At 39.6% G+C, this 23346-nt stretch overlaps 1 protein-coding gene across 1 annotated transcript in view; it reads left to right on the top strand.

Annotated features, from left to right (window-relative positions):
• Positions 1 to 23346, top strand: part of prim2 (DNA primase subunit 2) — a 108411-nt gene that overhangs the window by 9076 nt on the left and 75989 nt on the right. The window contains exons 6-7 of the mRNA XM_071393675.1: positions 2066 to 2161; positions 2335 to 2472. Coding sequence (XP_071249776.1) covers positions 2066 to 2161; positions 2335 to 2472 — 234 coding nt within the window. The remainder of the gene's footprint in view (positions 1 to 2065; positions 2162 to 2334; positions 2473 to 23346) is intronic.

Raw genomic sequence — 23346 nt, 5'->3', positions numbered from 1 at the left:
TACAAAGTTTTGATATGCATGACAAAATAAAGTATTGGGTGTAATCTTTGCTAAATATAAATTATCAGCAAATCTGGTCTTGATACCGTTTGGACATATTTCTGGTAATATTTCAGACCAGTCAGTAGATGGCGCTGTCAGCTCACAGTAGTATACTTGTCTGAAAATGTCCACTGTGTGGAGGGTTGTTTTTGCAATCGGTCTATTTGAAGTTAAATCTTGTTTTACTTCAAGGTGTGTTCCATAAGATTGTTTGTGATAAATTAAAACTTGTACAAGATAAATCAATTGAACCCAAGGAAGTAAATAGTACACATTTACAGTACTGTATAGAACATGCTCCTTTTCATTTAATTTGACATGACCAGCATTGTTTATAGTATTGCAATATGGCAACGAGGGAGGTGAAAAAGGCCAGCAAAGGTTGTTCATCACATACATGCCCAGAAGGGGATAGGTACAACATTTTCCCAAACAGTCCCTGGATCAGAGCACGTGAACAGTTGGAAATCCCGCTCATCACTCTTGGAGAGGTGCTCAATGTCCTGTCCTACTGCTCCACTCAGCGCTCACAGGAAAAAAAACTGCTGCTCCGAATTCGCTTCATTCATTAAAATCCCAATTTAGCCACTCTTGCCAGGCTGGGCAGAGATGCAAAGTTGTTTTTTACATTTTTCTATAGGTAGGCCTAAAGGTTTTTAGTTAAAATAACCCAATCAAAACGGAAAGCTCCTTGAAAGTGGGAATATGCCAGGCCCATTGGTACAAAATCAACGATGGCCTATTGTATAGATAATGGTACAAAAAATTAACAAAATGTTTTAAGAGATCTGATTTTTAGCTTATAAATAGTTTGCTACAATGACAATTAGTCATCTACCCACCTTGTTCCTTTTTGTTAGCATGTGCATGGAGTAAGTACACCATCATGCTTTTGGGATTACGTGCCTTTTCGCTACATCACCGCACCCTCTCTTGCTCTTGATCTTTGTAAGTCACCTTGATTTAGCACCTGTGTGTTTTATCAGTTTATGAAAATATTTAGGGACCATGACAGTAGCTATAGCAAGGGGCTATAGCAGCACACAAGTAGACTACAAATACACGTTTGTTATGGCCGTATGCCCTGAGCTTGTGAAGTGAGCGCTATTGGATCGGGCGAGAAGGCCGACCCTCCAGCCTTTGGGAATCACGATCCAGTCAAATTAGGCACGCTCCGCTCCTCGCTCCACTCACATACTCTGCCCTGGATAGAATTATTTGAGTGACAGGTGGTGAAGCGTTTGTTATGGCCGCAGGTTCTACATAGCTGGAAGCCTTTCTTTGATAATGTCTTGGAGATGGTTGACAAGGTTCTAACTCCGGCTGCCCTTTTGGTTGGCTGTATTTATCCACGTTTCTATTAGTTACCAGGTTTCCAGCCAACCTTTTTATGCAAGTAAAGTACATGTCCGATGAAAAAAATTTAATGTATATGGGAATTCAACCGCAAAAGTTATTTTTATGTGCAATACGTCATCATGCACACCCTTTTATCCACGACAAGTACATTTGAAGGAAACACCTCTGTGGTGGGAAAATGTGCATATTGTTATGCAGATTTTAGAATATTTGTATGTAAATCTGTCGCCAATTATGAAACGTAGCTATTGTTTAAAGCCTGATATGTTGTGGTGATAAAGCCTCTGATGCATTCTGGGTCTTCAATGTAAGATATCCCACAAGTGCATTTATGCCAGGCCAAAACTGACTGAAACAGGGAGGGACTATTATGAACTAATGAATACAACCCAGCTCTCCATTCCCTCGCCTTACCATGTGTTTGCTGCTTACACTATTGATTGAGACCCATAGCAGTCGGATAGGTCATCAACAGCCCGAGGACACATTGTCTTTCGTTTGTTTAGGCCTAAGAGGACATGATTGATGGGCAAGTGTACAGCAGTCTTCATCTCACTCCGGAGAAGAGAATGCAACAACACTACACTGCTAGATAGCTATACTATCAAGTGTCAATATGCTTGTTTCTGTCACTGAAAGCCGACTACCTTTTCCTAATCTCTAGATTAGTATTGATGAGAAGAAAAACCTGATGGACAAACTCATCAACTCAAGCTTTGCTGTCAGTGGATCCACGGTTGACTGCAAAGACTTCTACAAAGTGAGTTAACAATTTTCCATTTTCTACAAAGGTGAAATCCTCACGTGGTTATAATCGAGAACATAAGTACACCCCTGTGTTAAGATAATTAATATTCTATTGGGAGGCAAAACATCAGGATGAGCAAGTTATGTTGAATGTACATATACCCCCCTTTTCTGTTTTATTTCAAGGTCCCATTCCAAGATGCGTTGGATCTGGTGAGAACCAGAAAGGTCTACCTGAAGGGGGGCTATGTCTACATCCCTCACCAGGACATTGTCACCATCGTTCTCAACGACTTCCGTACAAGACTGTCCAAAGCACTTGCGGTAAGGCATTTCAACTTTTAATTTTAATGCAAAATAATGGGCAACTGTGCCAGTTACTACATGGCATTTAACTTTGATGTAATTTGAAGACTATGACATGGGTTTAAATGTCATTTAATGTTTACAGATTCACAGCCTGACATAAGCTTTTCCTAAAGGACTTTATGGAGGTATTACTAGTAACTCCATATTATTCTAGGGATTACTCTGCCCATCATTTGAAGTCTTACATCCCTGGAGAATGGAGGGAGGGATATGTTTAAAACGCTCAATCAATAATTTATTCATTTATTAGAAATTGAGCACCATTTAAATATAATTTTCCTCCAATTGTTAATGATACATTTGGCAAGGCTTGTATTTACTGCAGGCTAATCCTTCTCAGCAGGTGGAGGAGGGCTCCACCAATGATGCCAAAATCGATAGGAATAACGCAGTAAATTAAACGGTGCATTTGTAGTGCTCACAAATGCCATTATCACACTAGCTCACAGGGGAAAATGGATCTGAAATGTCTAAGTGGATATCTAGCCCTGTGTTATGAAGCACATTTGAAATGTCAATCCTTTCTCTGAATAGTAGAAGATGAGTCTGAATAAAATATTTGGTACAGTAAATGTAAGCAGCAGTATAGTACATCATTATGAATGAAATACAGACAGTTGAAGTCGGAAGTTTACATACACTTAGGTTGGAGTCATTAAAACTCGTTTTTTCAACCATCCCACAAATTTCTTGTTAACAAACTATAGTTTTGGCAAGTCGGTTAGGACATCTACTTTGTGCATGACACAAGTAATTGTTCCAACAATTGTTTACAGACAGATTATTTCACTTATCATTCACTGTATCACAATTCCAGTGGGTCAGAAGTTGACATACCCTTAGTTGACTGTGCCTTTAAACAGCTTGGAAAATTATGTAATGGCTTTAGAAGCTTCTGATAGGCTAATTGACATCATTTGAGTCAATTGAAGGTGTACCTGTGGATGTATTTCAAGGCCTACCTTCAAACTCAGTGTCTCTTTGCTTGACTTCATGGGAAAATCAAAAGAAATCAGCCAAGACCTCAGAAAATAAATTGTAGACCTCTACAAGTCTGGTTCATCCTTAGAAGCAATTTCTGAACGCCTGAAAGTACCACGTTCATCTGTACAAACAATAGTATGCAAGTATAAACACCATGGGACCACGCAGCCATCATACCGCTCAGGAAGGAGACGCGTTCTGTCTCCTAGAGATGAATGTACTTTGGTGCGAAAAGTGCAAATCAATCCCAGAGCAACAGCAAAGGACCTTGTGAAGATGCTGGAGGAAACAGGTACAAAAGTATCTATATCCACAAGTAAAACGAGTCCTATATCGACATAACCTGAAAGGCCGCTCAGCAAGTAAGAAGCCACTGCTCCAAAACCGCCATAGAAAAGCCAGACTATGGTTTGTAACTGCACATGGGGACAAAGATCATACTTTTTGGAGAAATTTCCTCTGGCCTGATGATACAAAAATAGAACTGTTTGGTCATAATGACCATCGTTATGTTTGGAGGAAAAAGGGGGAGGCCTTGCAAGCAGAAGAACACCATCCTAACCATGAAGCACGGGGTGGCAGCATCATGTTGTGGGGGTGCTTTGCTGCAGGAAGGACTGGTGCACTTCACAAAATAGATGGTATCATGAGGGAGGAAAATTATATGGATATATTGAAGCAACATCTCAAGACATCAGTCAGGAAGTTAAAGCTTGGTCGCAAATTGGTTTTCCAAATGGACAATGACCCCAAGCATACTTCCAAAGTTGTGGCATAATGGCTTAAGGACAACAAAGTCAAGGTTTTGGAGTGGCCATCACAAAGCCCTTACCTCAACCCCATAGACAATGTGTGGGCAGAACTGAAAAAGTGTGTTCGAGCAAGGAGGCCTACAAACCTGACTCAGTTACACCAGCTCTGTCAGGAGGAATGGGCCAAAATTCACCCAACTTATTTTGGGAAGCTTGTGGTAGGCTATCTGCAATGTTTGACCCAAGTTAAACAATTTTAAATGCAATGCTACCAAATACTAATTGAGTGTATGTAAACTTCTGACCCACTGGGAATGTGATGAAAGAAATAAAAGCTGAAATACATCATTCTCTTTTATTCTGACATTTCCCATTCTTAAAATAAAGTGGTCATCCTAACTGACCTAAAACAGGGATTTTTTACTTAAATGTCAGGAATTGTGAAACTCCGTTTAAATCTGTTTGGCAAAGGTGTATGTAAACTCCCGACTTTAACTATCTTAACATGGTATGTTTTGAAGACAATGGTCAGCATGCTTTGGTTAAATGACAATTACTGCATTTAGTATGAATATTCTTTTAGCATTAAGTGCTGTTGTGCTAGTTTGATATAGCCTGTCTTACAGCATGTCTTTGGACAAAACAGAATTCCATTAAAATGGTCAAGGGCCTTTGGACAGACCGTCTGGTCAGTCATACAAAGCAATCTAGATGTCTGCAGCGTGTTGTAATTTGCCTGCAATGGAGTAATTACCTGCTTGGATGTCAGTGAGCAGTGAGTGGGATGTCTGATGAGAAGATGATTGTGGGTGGGTGGCGGTGGGATGAGGTGGTTGTGTGAGAGATTGGGAGGCAGTGCGACTGGATTGCTTTTTCCGTCTGACAGGAGTATGCGGGAAAGATGATAGTTTCTTGAACGGATGACAACGTACACTTGTGTAGGAGTTGTAGGTCATTCCTGCAAACCTCTGTCTTTACCCTCCATGGACCAGGCTGAGGTTAAAACCAAGCTGAGATCAGAGATGCTCTGAGGTTGGCCCTTTAGAAAGCAGAAGCACTGTGTTTAAGGCTAGATGGCAAGGCTTTTCTCCCAAAGATTGATAACAGAATACAGCCTAGTCCTCTGATGGAGCCTCATTCCTCTTGAAATATGTCATTATATCATTGTTTATTGTGCTTATGTAGGCTACAGGTGTAGTAGGCCCTAATTGGCCAGTTGGAAGTTGCTGTTGAGGTAATATGGATATGTCCCAGGGACTTCTGTGAGAGATGGTTTATTAAAAGGAAATAAAAATATTGTCATTCATATTTGTCATCTCCAGTGCCACCCCAGCATAAACATATGTGAAAATGGAGCGTTTCTATGTTTTGTGGGAAAAAGAGAGGAAGATGAGTGTTTCCAATGACATCATCAACCAATTAGTAGGAAATGCCTACTCGTAATTGGTTAAAGTCACATGATGCACACTGGTGTCATTGGAAACACTTATCTTCCCCTCTTTTTTCCCCATTAAACATAGAAACGTGCCTTTTTCTTTTGTTGATGTTGGGTAGGAGATGATGAATATGAAGCAGTATTTTTTTTAAATGTCCTTTTTAAGTGGGAAAGTGATATGATTACTTACACCAGGGGTGTCAAACTCATTCCACGGAGGGCCGAGTGTCTGTGGGTTTTTCCTTTAAATTAAGACCTAAACAACCAGGTGAGGTGAGTTCCTTACTAATTAGTGACCTTAATTCATCAAATCAAGTGCAAGGGTGGAGTGAAAACCCGTAAAGGGAAATCTTTTCGTTTACATATTAAATGTTTAATTACTTAACTTTATGGTCTTAATGGTCAAAACTTTGTATTTATGTACCTTTTAAAAAACATATATTTTTGAGTTGTAGCTCACAGGTAAATACGAACTGATTTATAGGAATTTGTTAATTGTACCTGTGGGTCACATAAAAAGAAATGGTAGCCTAAATGTCTGACAGAGCATAGCACCTTTTATCTCCACCCAACTATTCTCATTCCATTGTCAGAGACGCAACAGATTTGTATCCATTCCAACATGTTCCGCACCAAAAACATTCGCTTATCTGCGTTGCTAGGTGACAGCTCCGTAGTGAAATGCCCTTTTCCCTCATGAACTTCTGAATGACTTATAGACTCACAGAAAGTGAAACACTATCTCGGAGAACAGAAATAATGCTGTGGACCAGACACACACACACATGAAGTACCTAGACAAATAATGTAGAACTGATGGTTTGTTTGAGACCATGCTTTTATTTTGGAATCCACAGCCGCTTAAGCTACTTTCCCTGGTGCATGGGACATGAAAGGACTTCATGCCAGAATATCAAGCTGCTCAAACATTTTACCAAGGTAGCTATCATGTCACGCCGTAGCGACAGTTTCTATTAGTTATCCATAGAACCAGAAGAGTAGAACTAGTTACGTCTGTGAGATTTGATAATTCTGTTGAAAGGTTGTTTTTCTGAATATTCTCCTCAACCCCATGATAACAACGAGCTTCAATATTGACAAAAAAGAAAAGAGTTGAGTGATTCTCTAATCCTTAACCCATGACCTCTGGTAATTGGGTTTAGTAAATCCGTCCCCCTCTTACTGTGTGTAGTAGTGTATGGTTGCATGGAGTGGGTGTACCAGAGTGGAGTTGTCTGATGTGTGCAGGCAGTACTATATGGCATGCTGGAGGGCTGACTAGAGGCAGTTCTACTTTAGAGGAGTCGAGTGGAAAAATACTGGGGTTGCACACACTGACATTTTATTTGACTGTGAAACATGGCGCACATTTTGTTTATCTGGATATAGTTTTTATTTGTATCCAACATTATCAGATTGCTATTACAGGTATTGGCCAGGCTACATGACCAATGTTCTATTCCAAGTTAGACACATTCATCTTGCTATGACCATTTTCCTATTCTTGGCTTTTTTATCTATTTTTTATTTCACCTTTTATTTAACCAGGTAGGCAAGTTGAGGACAAGTTCTCATTTACAATTGCGACCTGGCCAATTGGTAGTTCGACACATACAACAGTAAAACAAACATACGGTCAATAATGCAGTCGAAAAATAAGTCTATATACAATGTGAGCAAATGAGGTGAGATAAGGGAGGTAAAGGCAAAAAAAAGGCCATGGTGGCGAAGTAAATACAATATAGCAAGTAAAACACTGGAATGGTGGATTTGCAGTGGAAGAATGTGCAAAGTAGAAATAGAAATAATGGGGTGCAAAGGAGCAAAATAAATACAGTAGGGGAAGAGGTAGTTGTTTGGGCTAAATTATAGATGGTGCAGTAATCTGTCAGCTGTTCTGACAGCTGGTGCTTAAAGCTAGTGAGGGAGATGCGTGTCTCCAGTTTCAGTGATTTTTGTAGTTCGTTCCAGTCATTGGCAGCAGAGAACTGGAAGGAGAGGCGGCCAAAGGAGGAATTGGTTTTGGGGGTGACCAGAGAGATATACCTGCTGGAGCGCGTGCTACAGGTGGGTGCTGCTATGGTGACCAGTGAGCTGAGATAAGGGGGGACTTTACCTAGCAGGGTCTTGTAGATGACCTGGAGCCAGTGGGTTTGGCGACGAGTATGAAGCGAGGGCCAGCCAATGAGAGCGTACAGGTCGCAGTGGTGGGTAGTATATGGGGCTTTGGTGACAAAACGGATGGCACTGTGATAGACTGCATCCAATTTATTGAGTAGGGTATTGGAGGCTATTTTGTAAATGACATCGCCGAAGTCGAGGATCGGTAGGATGGTCAGTTTTACGAGGGTATGTTTGGCAGCATGAGTGAAGGAGGCTTTGTTGCGAAATAGGAAGCCAATTCTAGATTTAACTTCGGATTGGAGATTGGTTTATACTTGCTTTGATGATTCATGTTTCCCATTGTGATCTATAATAGTGTTGCACGGTATACCGAAACGTTTCCATACTAGACCATGAAAAACAGTTTGGTACTCAATTTTTGTTACTTTCGGGAATGTCTCACGGTTCAAGCCTGTCTATCAGCGCAGCCGACCCCTTTATTATAGCGCCAACCTTGACTGCTCCACTTACTCATTGCTAGCCTGCACTGAAAGTCTGGATAATGTTAGCTCCCAACTCATGCTGCACAGAAGTTAACACGCTTGAATAATGTAATGCGGCATGTAGAAATGTTGAAACTGTTAATTACTGTTTGCAACTTTGCAAAACAATGTCCATACAGGCTTGAACACCTTACAATGCAAGAAGATACCGGTAGCTTCCATCTTTGTAGGCTAACTTTGCTTGCTGGCTAAAGCTAACATCAATTCACTACCCTAGTACTTTTTGTTATATGTCAAATATGCTGACTTCAAAGTTGATTGTCACCAAATACTTTTCATTCAATTATTTGGTCTCGCTTACGTCTCCAAAAATATGAACTATTGCCTCAACGAACTGACTGCTCCAACGGACCGCCCCCTCGCTCCTTGTGAATGACGTCATTACTGATTTTAAAGAGAAGGTGCACATTTTTGGAAAATTAGCTACTTCTATGCAAATGTTGTTGATCAGTACACTAAAATAAATCCTAGTACACTAAAATAAATCCTAAATGGAAGGTTAGTTGATTTGTCATATGTGGCCCTATCAGCCAAAACAAGCTCGAACTCAATGCATGCACACACCCTTGTTGAATATGCATTCACCTGTATTGTGGATAGGCCTAGGCTACATATCCAGTTCATCAATAGATTTACCAATCAAATAAATGATGCCCAACGATTGAACAGAGCAGTAGTTGAGTTTATCTGTCTGGATCGAGTGCTATTCTGTGAATTTGGCTAATATGCATTTTTTTAACATGGTATTGTGATGGTATCGTGTATTGTGATATTAAACCTAGTATCGAAGTCAAAATTCTGGTATCGTGACAACACTACCCTATACTTATAGATATAGTTGGAATATGCTGTTGCCACTGCAGTACTAGGCCTAAATCACAAACCAGTGCTTGCAATTGTCTTGGCAAGATTGGTGGAATCTGTATAACCCCAGTACTTGTATACCATCCGGCTCGTGCATACACATTACATTTCCATGCTTCAGTCTACGCTTCACAGTTCTCTTCAGATATGCAGCGCGACATGTCGTCCCCTGTGGCACACCTCAATGAGATCTCATTCCTTACAAGGTCTCTGGTGTTATTGGAGCCCAATGGGCTATTTCCAATGGAAGTGACCATAAAACGAATATTGTAAGGAGTGTCCTGGTCTCATTTAATGTAGGAGATTATTCATGCAGAGACATGACACGGCCATTACTGGCTTCTTCCTCTCTGTTGTGGATGAGAACAAAGGAGCTTAATGCTGCTGCTGGTGTGTGTGTGTGTGTGTGAAGAAACTAAAGCTGCCAAATCTGTAAAGCTGAGGTTTCATCATGGAGAGAAACCTTTAATTTGTTGTGAATTTTCCCATCTTCACATTTTGTGTCAATGCAATGCTTTTAGATGAACTTATGCTCATCTACACAAATTCCTCTATTGAACATATCAATTGATCACATCTTCTCGATGTAAAGAGTTTTGATAATAAAGTGTAGCCTACATAAAGTATACATCTGTGGTGGAATACAAACAAATGCTCAATGTTAGTTTTTTTTTGTAATTAAAAAGTAGCCCTAAATGAGTTGTGAATGATTACCATAAATTGTATTCAGTTTTACATTTTAACTGTACATTGCAGCTGCAGGAAGTGTTTGTATAGTTGGACATGTACCACCTCGTTATGATAAATGTTTAGATACGAGTTATCTAAGTATATGACATGGTGGATTTGTTGGCGGTAATCTGTGGTAATTGCAGCTACAGTCTGCTTGAGTCTAATGACCTCTAAAATTCAAATTAGATACTTGGTTATAGTAAACAATGTGGAGGAGGATTTAATTGCTGCTATAACCAGGGATATTAAAATGCACGCATGATATGGGGAATAATAATACATCTGACAGCTTTGGGAACAGAATGTACTTTATATACTGAAATTGACAACCCAAAGCCTGATTTGAGCTTTTTAATTAAAGTCTGGGAACAGTACTTTAAGTTTGCATCCAAAGTCAATCATCAGACGAAGTAGTTGCTAAGGTTTTGCTCAATTAGAATTTTCTGAGGGAAGTCACTCTGTTCATAACTCAACCCTTTAGTCATTTTAGCTGGAGAGAACTAGGCCTATCTCTTACCCACACTGTAGTGTAAACCTCAATTTCAACAACAACAAAAAAAGAAATTCTGTAATGCAATATTTAAAGGCTCTTTTTGGAAAACCAGTTTTTGCTTTTACCCACCTCCATATTACACAAGCCTCTTTTGCATTCCTGCCAAATGCATTGTGACACCTAGTGAATTAATTTAATTTCTGGCCAGTATTCCTGCTCTTCTGTCAATCAAATATGTTGTCAAATTATTACTTTAGTGTGGACGGATACAGACATTGCCAGTCATACAGTGCATCAATGACCTGTGTGATGGCTGTATGAAGCATCGCTCTAATCCATCTTGCCAATTGAAAACATATGCTGTCTGCACATTTGCCCTCCGATGGCATTTGGAATATCGGCTGCTGGAAGAAAATGAAATGTGTCAATCTTCATATGGCAGAGATCTGCCATAAATCAAAGCCGGAAATTAGACTTTTATGAGACTCAAAATAGTTTCAATAGAGTCAAGTTGAAATCAATTAGGCAGGTTAAAAATCACACCAGACACTTAGGATTTTTTGTTGTTGTTGTGTCTGCCTGTCTGTTGGATAAAAATAATATTGGAAGAAGTGTGACAGGGTGTCACCTGTACTGTGTAGATATCTGAAACAGCCCTGGCCCAAATGCAAGTGTCAAAAATGGCACCTTGAACACCTTGAGTTTTTGGAAAAAGAAGAAGAAGAAAAAAAAAAATATATATATATATATATATATACATACAGTGCATTCGGAAAGTATTCAGACCCCTTGACTTTTTCCACATTTTGTTACGTTACAGCCTTATTAAATAAATGTTTTTCCTCATCAATCTACACACAATACCCCGTAATGACAAAGCAAAAACAGGTTTTTTGAAATTTTAGCAAATGTATTAATAAACAAATACCTTATTTACCCTTTGCTATGAGACTCAATTGAGCTCATGTGCATCCTGTTTACATTGATCATTCTTGATGTTTCGATAAATGTATAGAAGTCCACCTGTTGTAAATTCAATTGATTGGGAATAATATGGAAAGGCGTGCTCACACACCTGTTTATATAAGGTCCCACAGTTGACAGTGCATGTCAGAGCAAAAACCAAGCCATGAGGTCGAAGGAATTGTCAGAACTCCGCGACGGATTGTGTTGGGGCACAGATCTGGGGAAGGGTACCAAAATATTTCCGCAGCATTGAAGAGCCCCAAGAACAGTGGCCTCCATCATTCTTAAATGGAAGAAGTTTGGAACCACCAAGACTCTTTCTAGAGCTGGCTGCACGGCCAAACTGAGCAATCGGGGGAGAAGGGTCTTGGTCAGGGAGGTGAACAAGAACCCAATGGTCACTCTTATAGAGCTCCAGAGTTCCTCTGTGGAGATGGGAGAACCTTCCAGATTGACAGCCATCTCTCTAGCACTCCACCAATCAGGCCTTTATGACAGAGTGGCCAGATGGAAGCCACTCTTCGGTAAAAGGCACATGACAGCCCGCTTGGAGTTTGCCAAAAGGCACCTAAAAAACTCTCAAACCATGAGAAGCAAGATTCTCTGGTCTGATGAAATGAAAATTGAACTCTTTGGCCTGAATGACAAGCGTCACGTCCGGAGGAAACCAGGCTCCGCTCATCACCTGGCCAATACCATCCCTACAGTGAAGCATGGTGGTGGCAGCATACTGTAGGGATGTTTTTCAGCGGAAGGGACTGGGAGACTAGTCAGGATAGAGGGAAAGATGAACAGAGCAAAGTACAGAGAGGTCCTTGATGACAACCTTCTCCAGGGCGCTCAGGACCTCCGACTGGGGTTGAGGTTCACTTTCCAACAGGACAATGCAGGAGTAGCTTGGGGACATGTCTCTGAATGTCCTTGAGTGGCCCAGCCAGAGGCTGGACTTGAAATCAATCGAAAGTCTCTGGAGAGACCTGAAAGAAGATAAATGGGAGAAACTCCCCAAATACAGGTGTGCCAAGCTTTTAGCGCCATACCGGAGAAGACTCAAGGCTGTAATTGCTGCTCATGGTGCTTCAACAAAGTACTTAGTAAAGGGTCTGAATACTTATGTAAATATGATATTTAAGTTTTTTATATTTTTTATAAATTTGCAAACAATTCTAAAAACCTATTTTTTGTTTGTCATTATGGGGTATTGTGTGTAAATTGATGAGGGGGGAAAACAATTTAATCAATTTTAGAATAAGGCTGAAATGTTACAAAATGTGGAAAAAGTCAAGGGGACTTTCTGAATCCACTGTATGCAAAATAAAATGAATAAAGGGGTCCGGGAAACAATCATTGGGCTAAGTGGATTTCTACTCGTCGATACTGCTTACATTACATGGGACGCGCAAATTGACGAGCATGTTCTCTCCCCCTCTGTGTAAAGAAATTAGACTGCAACCAGCCACAGCGCATACAAATTGTACCGGGAGGCGGGACAGACAGCAGACTGCATTTCCGCGTCATCGCAGGCGCCTATCCTATCCATATCACCAAACATTTCTGAAGAAATTATAAAGCATTGCGCTGTTGTTGGTAGGTGCAAGTTCAAAGGGGAATACTTTGCCTATTTTGTTTGTCTGCCCTGTGGACAAGGAGAGCTGTGGCTAAATCAAGTGTGCTAACTGCGCTGGACAATCGGAAAGCTCAAATCACTGTGCCTACAGCTTCCACGACCACACATCAGAGCTTGATACTAGCCTATGTGAGATTTCATGATGTTTAAAACCATGACCAGAGAGAGACTGTCAAAGAATAGAGCATATAGCTGATGTTTTTGAGTATGTTTGTTTTTGTTCAGCACTGTCAACACTTTACAAAACATCAAATATGCTTCTCCCTACTTCCAATCGCGCTGCAATGAATGAGTAGCCAAGTGTATCGATAGGTTGTTTAAAAAAAAAAATATTATTAGCAGCTTGTGTCTATTTTAATGTCAAGGAATATTTCACTTTCTCTGGTCATAGCGATGTAACTTGAGTTTCGCCATCAGGTGGAAGACTGTCCCCTAACTCTGGTCATGGGTGTATTTATTCCGCCAATGTTTCTTATGCATTTCTTATAAAATGCAAGTTAATTACTTAAAAATCATACAATGTGATTTTCTGGATTTTTGTTTTAGATTCCGTCTCTCACAGTTGAAGTGTACCTATGATAAAAAATTACAGACCTCTACATGCTTTGTAAGTAGGAAAACCTGCAAAATCGGCAGTGTATCCAATACTTGTTCTCCCCACTGTATATATATATATATATATAACATACATACAGTTGAAGTCGGAAGTTTACATACACCTTAGCCAAATACATTTAAACTCAGTTTTTCACAATTCCTGACATTTAATTCTAGTAAACATTTCCTGTCTTAGGTCAGTTACGATCACCACTTTATTTGAAGAATGTGAAATGTCAGAATAATAGTAGAGAGAATGATTTATTTCAGCTTTTATTTCTTTCATCACATTCCCAGTGGATCAGAAGTTTACATACACTCAATTAGTATTTGGTAGCCAAAAAGAAAGGAGGACCAAGGCACTCTTCATATAATTAATTAAAATGCCTTTATTAGTATGGCATGTTCAATAGAAACAAAAATGTTTTAATTTTTATATTTTTTATAAATCCGACGCGTTTCGGCTGCATGGCCTTCGTCAGGGAGTACAAAAAAATTATACAATGTCCTCTTGCAGTTCATTAACTGCAAAACCACTCATGTCACCTATAGATTGGAATGTCCACAGTGCAAGGTGTTCTACATTGGACAGACAAAGAGACGCCTTCAAGACCGCTTAGCGGAACACAAGTACGCCATACGGGTAGGCAATGAAGACTACCCCATCGCAAGGCACTACAAGTCCTTACACCATGGCAACCCTGCCTCCCTACAAGCTATGGGTATTGATCATATTCCAGCCTCTATTAGAAAAGCGGACCGTCTTAAACAATTAAACCAAAGGGAAAGTTTTTGGATTTACAAACTACAGTCCACTAAATACCCTGGTTTAAATGAAGACATGGATTTCTCACCCTTCCTGTAGGGTTGTGATGGGTCCATTTGCTGTCATCTAGGGGACATTTTGCTCAATTGCCCTCAGCTATGTTTAGACTGTTGTTCATGTTTTGCTGTGTTCTAGTGTACTATGGAATATATTGCTGTCTTATTCTTGACACTTCTCCCAGTCATATTTAAGGTTAGAACTACCTTTCTAAGTGTCCTGATACTTCTAGCTTGGAGTTGTATTTTTATGATAACATAGCTTCCGTATTTCATTTTAATGTGTATAGTATTGCTTACTAGGTGTGTCCAATCAATTTTGTAACCACTCCCTCTTCTAATTAGGGCTATTTGGAAAAGCTGTTCAAAAGAAGACATTGTATTATTCTTTTGTACTCCCTGACCAAGTCCATGCAGCCGAAACGCGTTGGATTTTTTAAAACGTTGTTTCTATTGAACATGCCATACTAATAAAGGCATTTTAATTAATTATATGAAGCCTTGGTCCTCCTTTCTTTTTGATGACCAATTTACCCCTTTTACCAAAGAGCACCTTCTGTCTACCAAATGTACTATTGTGTACCTTAGTAGCGCTTCCCTTCCTCCTCTTTCTACTAGTATTTGGTAGCATTGCCTTTTAAATTGTTTAACTTGGGTCAAACGTTTTGGGTAGCCTTCCACAAGCTTCCCACAATAAGTTGGGTGAATTTTGGCCCATTTGTCCTGACAGAGCTGGTGTAACTGAGTCAGGTTTGTAGGCCTCCTTGCTCGCACACACTTTTTCAGTTCTGCCCACACAAATTTTCTATAGGATCGAAGTCGGGACTTTGTGATGGCCACTCCAATACCTTGACTTTGTTGTCCTTAAGCCATTTTGCCACAAGTTTGGAAGTATGCTTGGGGTCATTGTCCATTTGGAAGACCCATTTGCGACCAAGCTTTAACTTCCTGACTGATGTCTTGAGCCGTAGCTTCAACATATCCACATAATTTTCTTTTCTCATGATGCCATCTATTTTGTGAAGTGCACCAGTCCCTCCTGCAGCAAATCACCCCCACAACATGATGCTGCCACCCCCGTGCTTCACGGTTGGGATGGTGTTCTTCGGCTTGCAAGCAGCCCCCCTTTTTCCTCCAAACATAACGATGGTCATTATGGCCAAACAGTTCTATTTTTTTTTCATCAGACCAGAGGAAATTTCTCCAGAAAGTACGATCTTTGTCCCCATGTGCAGTTGCAAACGGTAGTTTGGCTTTTTTATGGCGGTTTTGGAGCAGTTGCTTCTTCCTTGCTGAGCGGCCTTTCAGGTTATGTCGATTTATAGGACTCGTTTTACTGTGGATATAGATACTTTTGTACCTGTTTCCTCCAGCATCTTCACAAGGTCCTTTGCTGTTGTTCTGGGATTGATTTGTACTTTTCGCACCAAAGTACGTTCATCTCTAGGAGACAGAACGCGTCTCCTTCCTGAGCGGTATGACGGCTGCGTGGTCCCATGGTGTTTATTCTTGCGTACTATTGTTTGTGCGGATGAACGTGGTACCTTCAGGCGTTTGGAAATTGCTCCCAAGGATGAATCAGACTTGTGGAGGTCTACAATTTCTTTCTGAGGTCTTGGCTGATTTCTTTTGGTTTTCCCATGATGTCAAGCAAAGAGGCACTGAGTTTGAAGGTAGCCCTTGAAAGACATCCACAGGTACACCTCCCAATTGACTCAAATGATGTCAATTAGCCTAGCAGAAGCTTCTAAAGCCATGATTTAATTTTCTGGAATTTTCCAAGCTGTTTAAAGGCACAGTCAACTTAGTGCATGTAAACTTCTGACCCACTGGAATTGTGATACAGTGTAATAATCTGTTAACAATTGTTGGAAAAATGACTTGTCATGCACAAAGTAGATATCCTCACCGACTTGCCAAAACTATAGTTTGTTCACAAGAAATTTGTGGAGAGGTTGAAAAACGTGTTTAAATGACTCCAACCTAACTATGTACACTTCCCGATTTCAACTGTATATATTTTTTTTTACCCTTTTAGTATGTGTGTGTATACTCTATGGTATTTATACTTCGGCAATTTTCCCTCTAATTTCAAATAGGCTACTGTGGCTATTTGATCCTGTCAATGGCTTACCATTTTAAAAACAATGGGGAAAATGCACAACATTTTCACATAGAAATAAGTGTTATATTATTCTGCCTACAGTAGCAGCCAATCTGTGGTGTTCAATGTAGGCCTACATTCCATTAGACTTTTGAAAAGAACATACAGGTCTTGACATTAACCTTCAGACAAGGTGGTGACTGAAAATGCTGTTTGACGCAAGAAACCACTTTACAAAATAAAATGCGTTATTATTGTTATACCATTATCAAAATGCTACCCTCTGCCTATTGGCTACAGGCTTGAATAAGCTATGTCTCAAAATACAACACAGACTAAAAAAAGCTCTACCTGACTCACTTTTCAAAGATGTCTAGAAAGTTACATGTTTTGTGCTCTTGTAGGAAGCAATCACTCCCCCATTGCTGACAACAAATGATCTGTAACTGGGCTAATAACTCACTAACTCGCAAAAGATATGAACAAATGTGCCCACATGGCTACATGCAGTTCTCGCTTTAATTTCAAAACGAGCCATCTACTCACGACCGCTCATGCTGTAAACACAGTCCAGTTATGGCGCACCGGTTTGGTCTGTGTAGAGTACAGACTTAGTTGTGCATGTCAATGCAATAGAATCCTTCTCCAATGTGTTCTGTCTACAATGTAGTTTTGTTTCGGTATGTTTCATTGTTTCGATCACAGTGAAGGGAAACTTTAAGTGTTTTGATTTTTTTTAACAGCATTTCTCCTACATAAATAGTAGCAGTCAAAAGTTTGGACACCTACTCATTCAAGGGTTTTTATTTTATTTGTACTATTTTCTACATTGTAGAATAATAGTGAAGACATGAAATAACACCCATGGAATCATATAGTAACCAAACAAGTGTTAAACATATCAAAATATATTTTAGGTTCTTCAAAGTAGCCACCCTTTACCTTGATGACAGCTTTGCACACTCTTGGCATTCTCTCAACGAGCTTCATGCGGTAGTCACCTGGAATGCATTTCAATTAACAGGTGCACCTTGTTAAAAGTTAATTTGTGGTATTTCTTTCCTCAATGTGTTTGAGCCTATCAGTTGTTTTGTGACAAGGTAGGAGTGCTATACAGAAGATAGCCCTATTTGGTAAAATACCAAGTCCATATTATGGCACGAACGGCTCAAATAAGCGAAGAGAAACGACATTCCATCATTATTTTAAGATATGAAGGTCAGTCAATCCGGATAATTTCAAGAACTTTAAAAGTTTCTTCAAGTGCAGTCACTCGGGCTCCCGAGTGGCGCAGCGGTCTAGGGCACTGCATCTCAGAGGTAGAGGCGTCACTACAGATCCTGGTTCGATTCCAGGCTGTATCACAACCGGCCATCATTGGGAGTCCCATAGGGTGGCGCACAATTGTCACAGCGTCGTTAGGATTTGGCCGGGGTAGGCCATCATTGTAAATAAGAATTTGTTCTTAACTGACTTGCCTAGTTTAAATAAAAGTTCAATAAAAAGCGCTATGATGAAACTGGCTCTCCATGAGGACCTCCACAGGAAGGAAGACCCAGAGTTACTTCTGCTGTAGAGGATAAGTTCATTAGAGTTAACTGCACCTCAGATTACAGCCCAAATAACAGCTTCAGAGTAACAGACACATCTCAACGTCAACTGTTCAGAGGAGACTGCGTGAATTAGGCCTTCATGGTCGAATTGCTGCAAAGAAACCACTACTAAAGGACACCAATAATAAGAAGAGACTTGCTGGGGCCAAGAAACGCGAGCAATGGACATTAGACCGGTGGAAATCTGTCCTTTGGTCTGATGAGTCCAAATTTGAGATATTGGGTACCAATCGCCATGTCTTGGAGACGCAGAGTAGGTGAACAGATCTCCGCATGTGTGGTTCCCACCGAGAAGCATGGAGGAGGTGGTGTGGGGGTGCTTTGCTGGTGACACTGTCAGTGATTTGATTTAGAATTCATGGCACACTTAACCAGCATGGCTACCACAGCATTCTGCAGCGATACACCATCCCATCTGGTTTGCGCTTAGTGGGACTATCATTTGTTTTTCAACAGGACAATGACCCAACACACCTCCAGGCTGTGTAAGGGCTATTTGACCAAGAAGGAGAATGATGGAGTGCTGCATCAGATGACCTGGCCTCCACAATCACCCGACCTCCAACCAATTGAGATGGTTTGGGATGAGTTGGACCACAGAGTGAAGGAAAAGCAGCCAAGTGCTCCGCATGTGTGGGAACTCCTTCAAGAATGTTGGAAAAGCATTCCTTATGAAGCTGGTTGAGAAAATGTGTGCAAAAAGAGTGCAAAGCTGTCAAGGCAAAGGGTAGCTACTTTGAAGTACGTCAAATATATAAAAATAAATTGCATACATGATTCCATATTTGTTATTTCATTAGTTTTGATGTCTTTACTATTATTCTACAATGTAGAAAATAGTAAAAAATAAAAGTATTGTAGGTGTGTCCAAACTTGACTGATACTGAATATAGCCTTCTGTTGATGGCAATTTCGTATTATAATTTAATTTGAAAAACTCGAAGTGTTGAATCAAGTGGTTTTTGTATCAGTTCATACACCGTTTGCCATGGAATCGGTACATCGCAAATGTCTTACCATTTATTTTGCAACCTGTATGGGGCAGCTATCCAACATTTTTGTCTTCAAATGAAACTAGTATATATTTATGTTCATGCCAATTCCTTTCAGACAATTTGTATATTTTAATATATGGCAGACAAACACGTTCCCAACCTTTTCCCTCTTCCACTTGCCTTCCATTTTTGTGGTAATGCTGCAATCAGATGGTTGTAAGTTTGAATTGAGCAGACATTCCCATTTTCGATAGCTGCATATGACAACTCCACCGTTTTCAATTCATATTATCATTAATAAATATTATACATTTTTTTAAATGTTTTATTTTTTTCAATCAGTATATTTGAGTTTAACTATAGAACAAATATGATATTTTCTGGAGGATAACATATTTTAATTGTAACCAGCTTTGTATAACTTGTTTAAGAAAAGGTGTTACTTTAATCAAAATGTAATTTTCAATTAGTCAGGAATGAGAAGTTGTAATCTGTATAAAGGCAAAAGGTTATTTTTGAACGAAGGATGATCCTTAATCTATTGGAGAGCCATTTTGTGTTTAAGTATAACTTATGAGTGAAGCTTTTAGTAAGAGGTTTAATGCTTTAATGTTTTATCATTTTAACCCCCCAAACTAATATTCATCGTAATAAATTCCAAATAAAGTGACATTTTTGCTCATGACTGAAAAAATGTAAGTTGTCTGGAGTAGGCAGTGCCATTTAGTTATTAAGTAAACTGTGATATGACCAAAGAGTTAATGTGATTTTTTTTTCTCATAAATAGACAAGTATTTACCTCTCCATGGTTGTAGGATCTTATCTATTTTTGCGTGCTTTCTATTGAAATTGATTGGTAAATTCATTTTATATATTTTTTATATGAATACCAAGTATGTCTACTTCACCATCTGCCCATATTATTGGTAAATTACAAGGTAGTGTAAACACTGTCTTTTTAACATTCCAATACGTAATATGGTCCAGAGATGCAAGAAAAGTGACAAGCTCTTCAATGAGACTGTGCAGGGATCCAGATTGCGGATTTCAAACGCCTTGATGCTCGTGTTGGATCTAATTTTAATATCTAGCATTTCGATGGCCATCATATCCATTTATTGAGACAATGGACAGACTTGTTTTACTTCTCTTTTAAGCTCAATACTTTCTGAATAGTAACTGTTATTTGCTATTTTACACCTGGGGTTGCTGTACATAACTAACCTATTGTATAAGAGATTCACCAAAATTAAAGAAATCCAGGCATTTATATATAAATTCTAGTCGGACTTTATCAAACGCCTTTTCAAAATCTGCTATGAAGACCAGGCCTGGAATCTTTGTTTCATAAAATGTTCAATTGTTTAAGGTGAATGTTGTCTATCGTCCATGTACAAAACCTGTCTGATCAGGATGAACTTCATCTGGTAACATTATTTATTTTTGCTGTGCATTTTGCCAGGATTTTTGCATTACAACATTGATGTGTAAGAGGCCTCTAGTTATTTTAAATGGACAACATCTTTATACTTACCACCTGGGTCCTGTTTCAGTAATAATGAAATCAGACCTTGTTGACTACCTGAAAGTCTACCATCTTTATAGGAGTAATTAAAACATGCTAATAATAGATCTTTGAGTACATCACAAAAGATCTGATATACCTCTACTGGTATACCATCAAGCCCTGGTGTTTTTTAAGACTGAAAATATTTAATTGCCTCAGTTCCTCCTCTAAGTTGGCCTTCACACAGGTCTTTCTGTACATTAGTTAATTTTACATTATTATTTATTATTATTATTTATTAGGCAAGAAATCCTTACAGCTAACATAATTCAGTGTAGATGGAGTACACTGAAAAGAAAACACATGCTTAAAATATTTTGCTTCCGCTTTCAAAATATAATTTTGGTGAATCATGGATGACTCCATCATTTGTAACGAGTTTCTGTAAATCATTTCTGGCAGGGTTTCTATGTTGAAAATGACAGAAATGTAGAGCATTTAAAAATAAAAAAAATTGGTAATTGAAAGTGTTAATTAATTAAGGGGGAAAACGCCAGAACGTTGAGTGAAGTTCAATCTCATGCTTGTCTGTGAGGGCTGGTATTTCTTCTGCGAGGTAGTCCCGGGGAGCTGCACGCCTGTGCGCAGCTGAGAGGGAACATTGTACTTGATATCGCTTTTCAACAGGAAAAGTAAAAAAATCGCTTGAGCATGTCTTTAATCTTAGATGGAATTTAACTGCAAACACTGCAGTGTCAAGGTTTTTGTTTGTGCACATCATGGCCCTACACTGTTTACAAGGTCTTCAGCTTTACTTTGAATGTGATTTTTCTCTCTTGAGTCACTCAAGCCATAAACTATTTATATTTGGATGTCAGAAGGTTCTGCACAGCACTGATCTGCACCATTTTTTCCAAACCCATTGGCATTTATTTGTTTTGTGCAGCTGTTTGGTAAGGGCGCAAGCGTAAGTGCTTTCTTCTGACCCTGTGCTCTGTGGTGCAATGTAAGGAATTTCAATGAAGCCCTCTTGTTCTCTGCGACTGGAAACACAACAACTTTGGAACCAAAACTTTACCCAATCGAACAAGTCCTGTTTCCCTTTTCAGGGATAGCTGGAGAAATCCTGTGTCTTGTATTGCTTGTTTTTCCTGCTCCCTGGCAAGTCTGACTTTGGGTTCAATTGATTCACTTACTTGCTCACTGTTGGCTGCTAATTACTGTGTCAAAGTACTGTTTCATCATTGGATTCCGGATCATTCTATTGTACACATTTTATCAGAGGGTGGAATTTTGAGGATCTTCAGATATTGTCCTGTTGAACTTGTGCCCTTGATGAACAAATAGCCTATGAAATGGCTGACCAAATGACTAAAGCTGAAAGTTGGTTCGTTCTCTGCTAAGAGACTGTGGTATTTCCATTTTAAGTTATGGAATTCTCTCCAGGCACTGTTTTGGCACAGCTTGTATGAAGAATTTAATTGATACCTTCCACAAGGCCTGTACCAGTAGTACCATCAGTAGGTGTGGCTGGTTGATACTGGATTGAGATCATCAATAAAAGGTTCATAGTCCCACCATTTTAGTTTTGACTAATCACAGTTCGTGTGGACTCATGATTACCCAGATCAGTACCATTCCTATACCTTTTTTTCTCTGCCCTATGCAAGCTGCATCAAGAGACAAATGGGGATACACATAAATCACCCTGACCTCATTAGTGTCCACCATTTTGTTGTACAGTATGGAGAGGTTTTGTGTGCTACTAGGAAAGATGATTGTTTTATTCCTCAGTTTGAGCCAGGTGCACCTCAGACTGAAATCCTCCTCCTCCACATCAGCTAGTTGGCGAGAACATGACTAAATCATGTTGCTCTCCACTCGAGCACAGTGAAGTGTTAATGCATCAGAAATGAATGCAGGCACTGTCGCGAGAGGGCAAAATATCCCACTTCAGCCAACACCTCTCAAAAGGACTTAATGTAATGTCATCTCATCAAGCTGTTGATTTGGGCTTTATCAAGGATGTCAAGCGCCAACATGTCAAGCGCCATATTTATACAGTGCCTTCAGAAAGTATTCGCACTCCTTGATTCTTTTTCCCCATGTTGTGTTACAGCCTGAATTTAAAACGGATTACATTTTAGATTTTCTTGTCACTGGCCTACACACAATACCTCAACAATACCCCATAATGGACTAAATAATTAAAAAGGAAAAGCTAAAATGTGTTAAGTCAAGTATTCAACCCTTTTTTGTTATGGCAAGCCTAAATAAGTTCAGGAGTGCAAATCTCACAAGTTGAATGGACTCTGTGTTCAATAATAGTGTTTAACCAGAATTGTTTTATTACTACCTCATCTCTGTACCTACCCCACACATCCATATAATAATCTGTAAGGGGTCTCAGTCAAGCAGTGAATTTCAAACACCGATTCAACCACAGAAATCAATGAGGTTGAACATTGCCTCACAAAGGGCACCTAGATGTTGTACCTACTGTGACTATTAAAGCCTACCCTAGCCAGAAACCGTGGATAGATGGCGGCATTCGCGCAAAACTTAAAGCGCGAATCACCACATTTAACCATGGAAAGATGACTGGGAATGTGGCCGAAATACAAACAGTGTAGTTATTCCCTCCGCAATGCAAACAAGCAAAATGTCGGTAT

This window comes from Salvelinus alpinus, chromosome 3 (genome assembly GCF_045679555.1).
Source record: "Salvelinus alpinus chromosome 3, SLU_Salpinus.1, whole genome shotgun sequence".
Lineage (NCBI taxonomy): Eukaryota > Metazoa > Chordata > Actinopteri > Salmoniformes > Salmonidae > Salvelinus > Salvelinus alpinus.
Note: the sequence above shows the minus strand (reverse complement) of the source record. Positions and strands in the feature narration are given on the sequence as shown.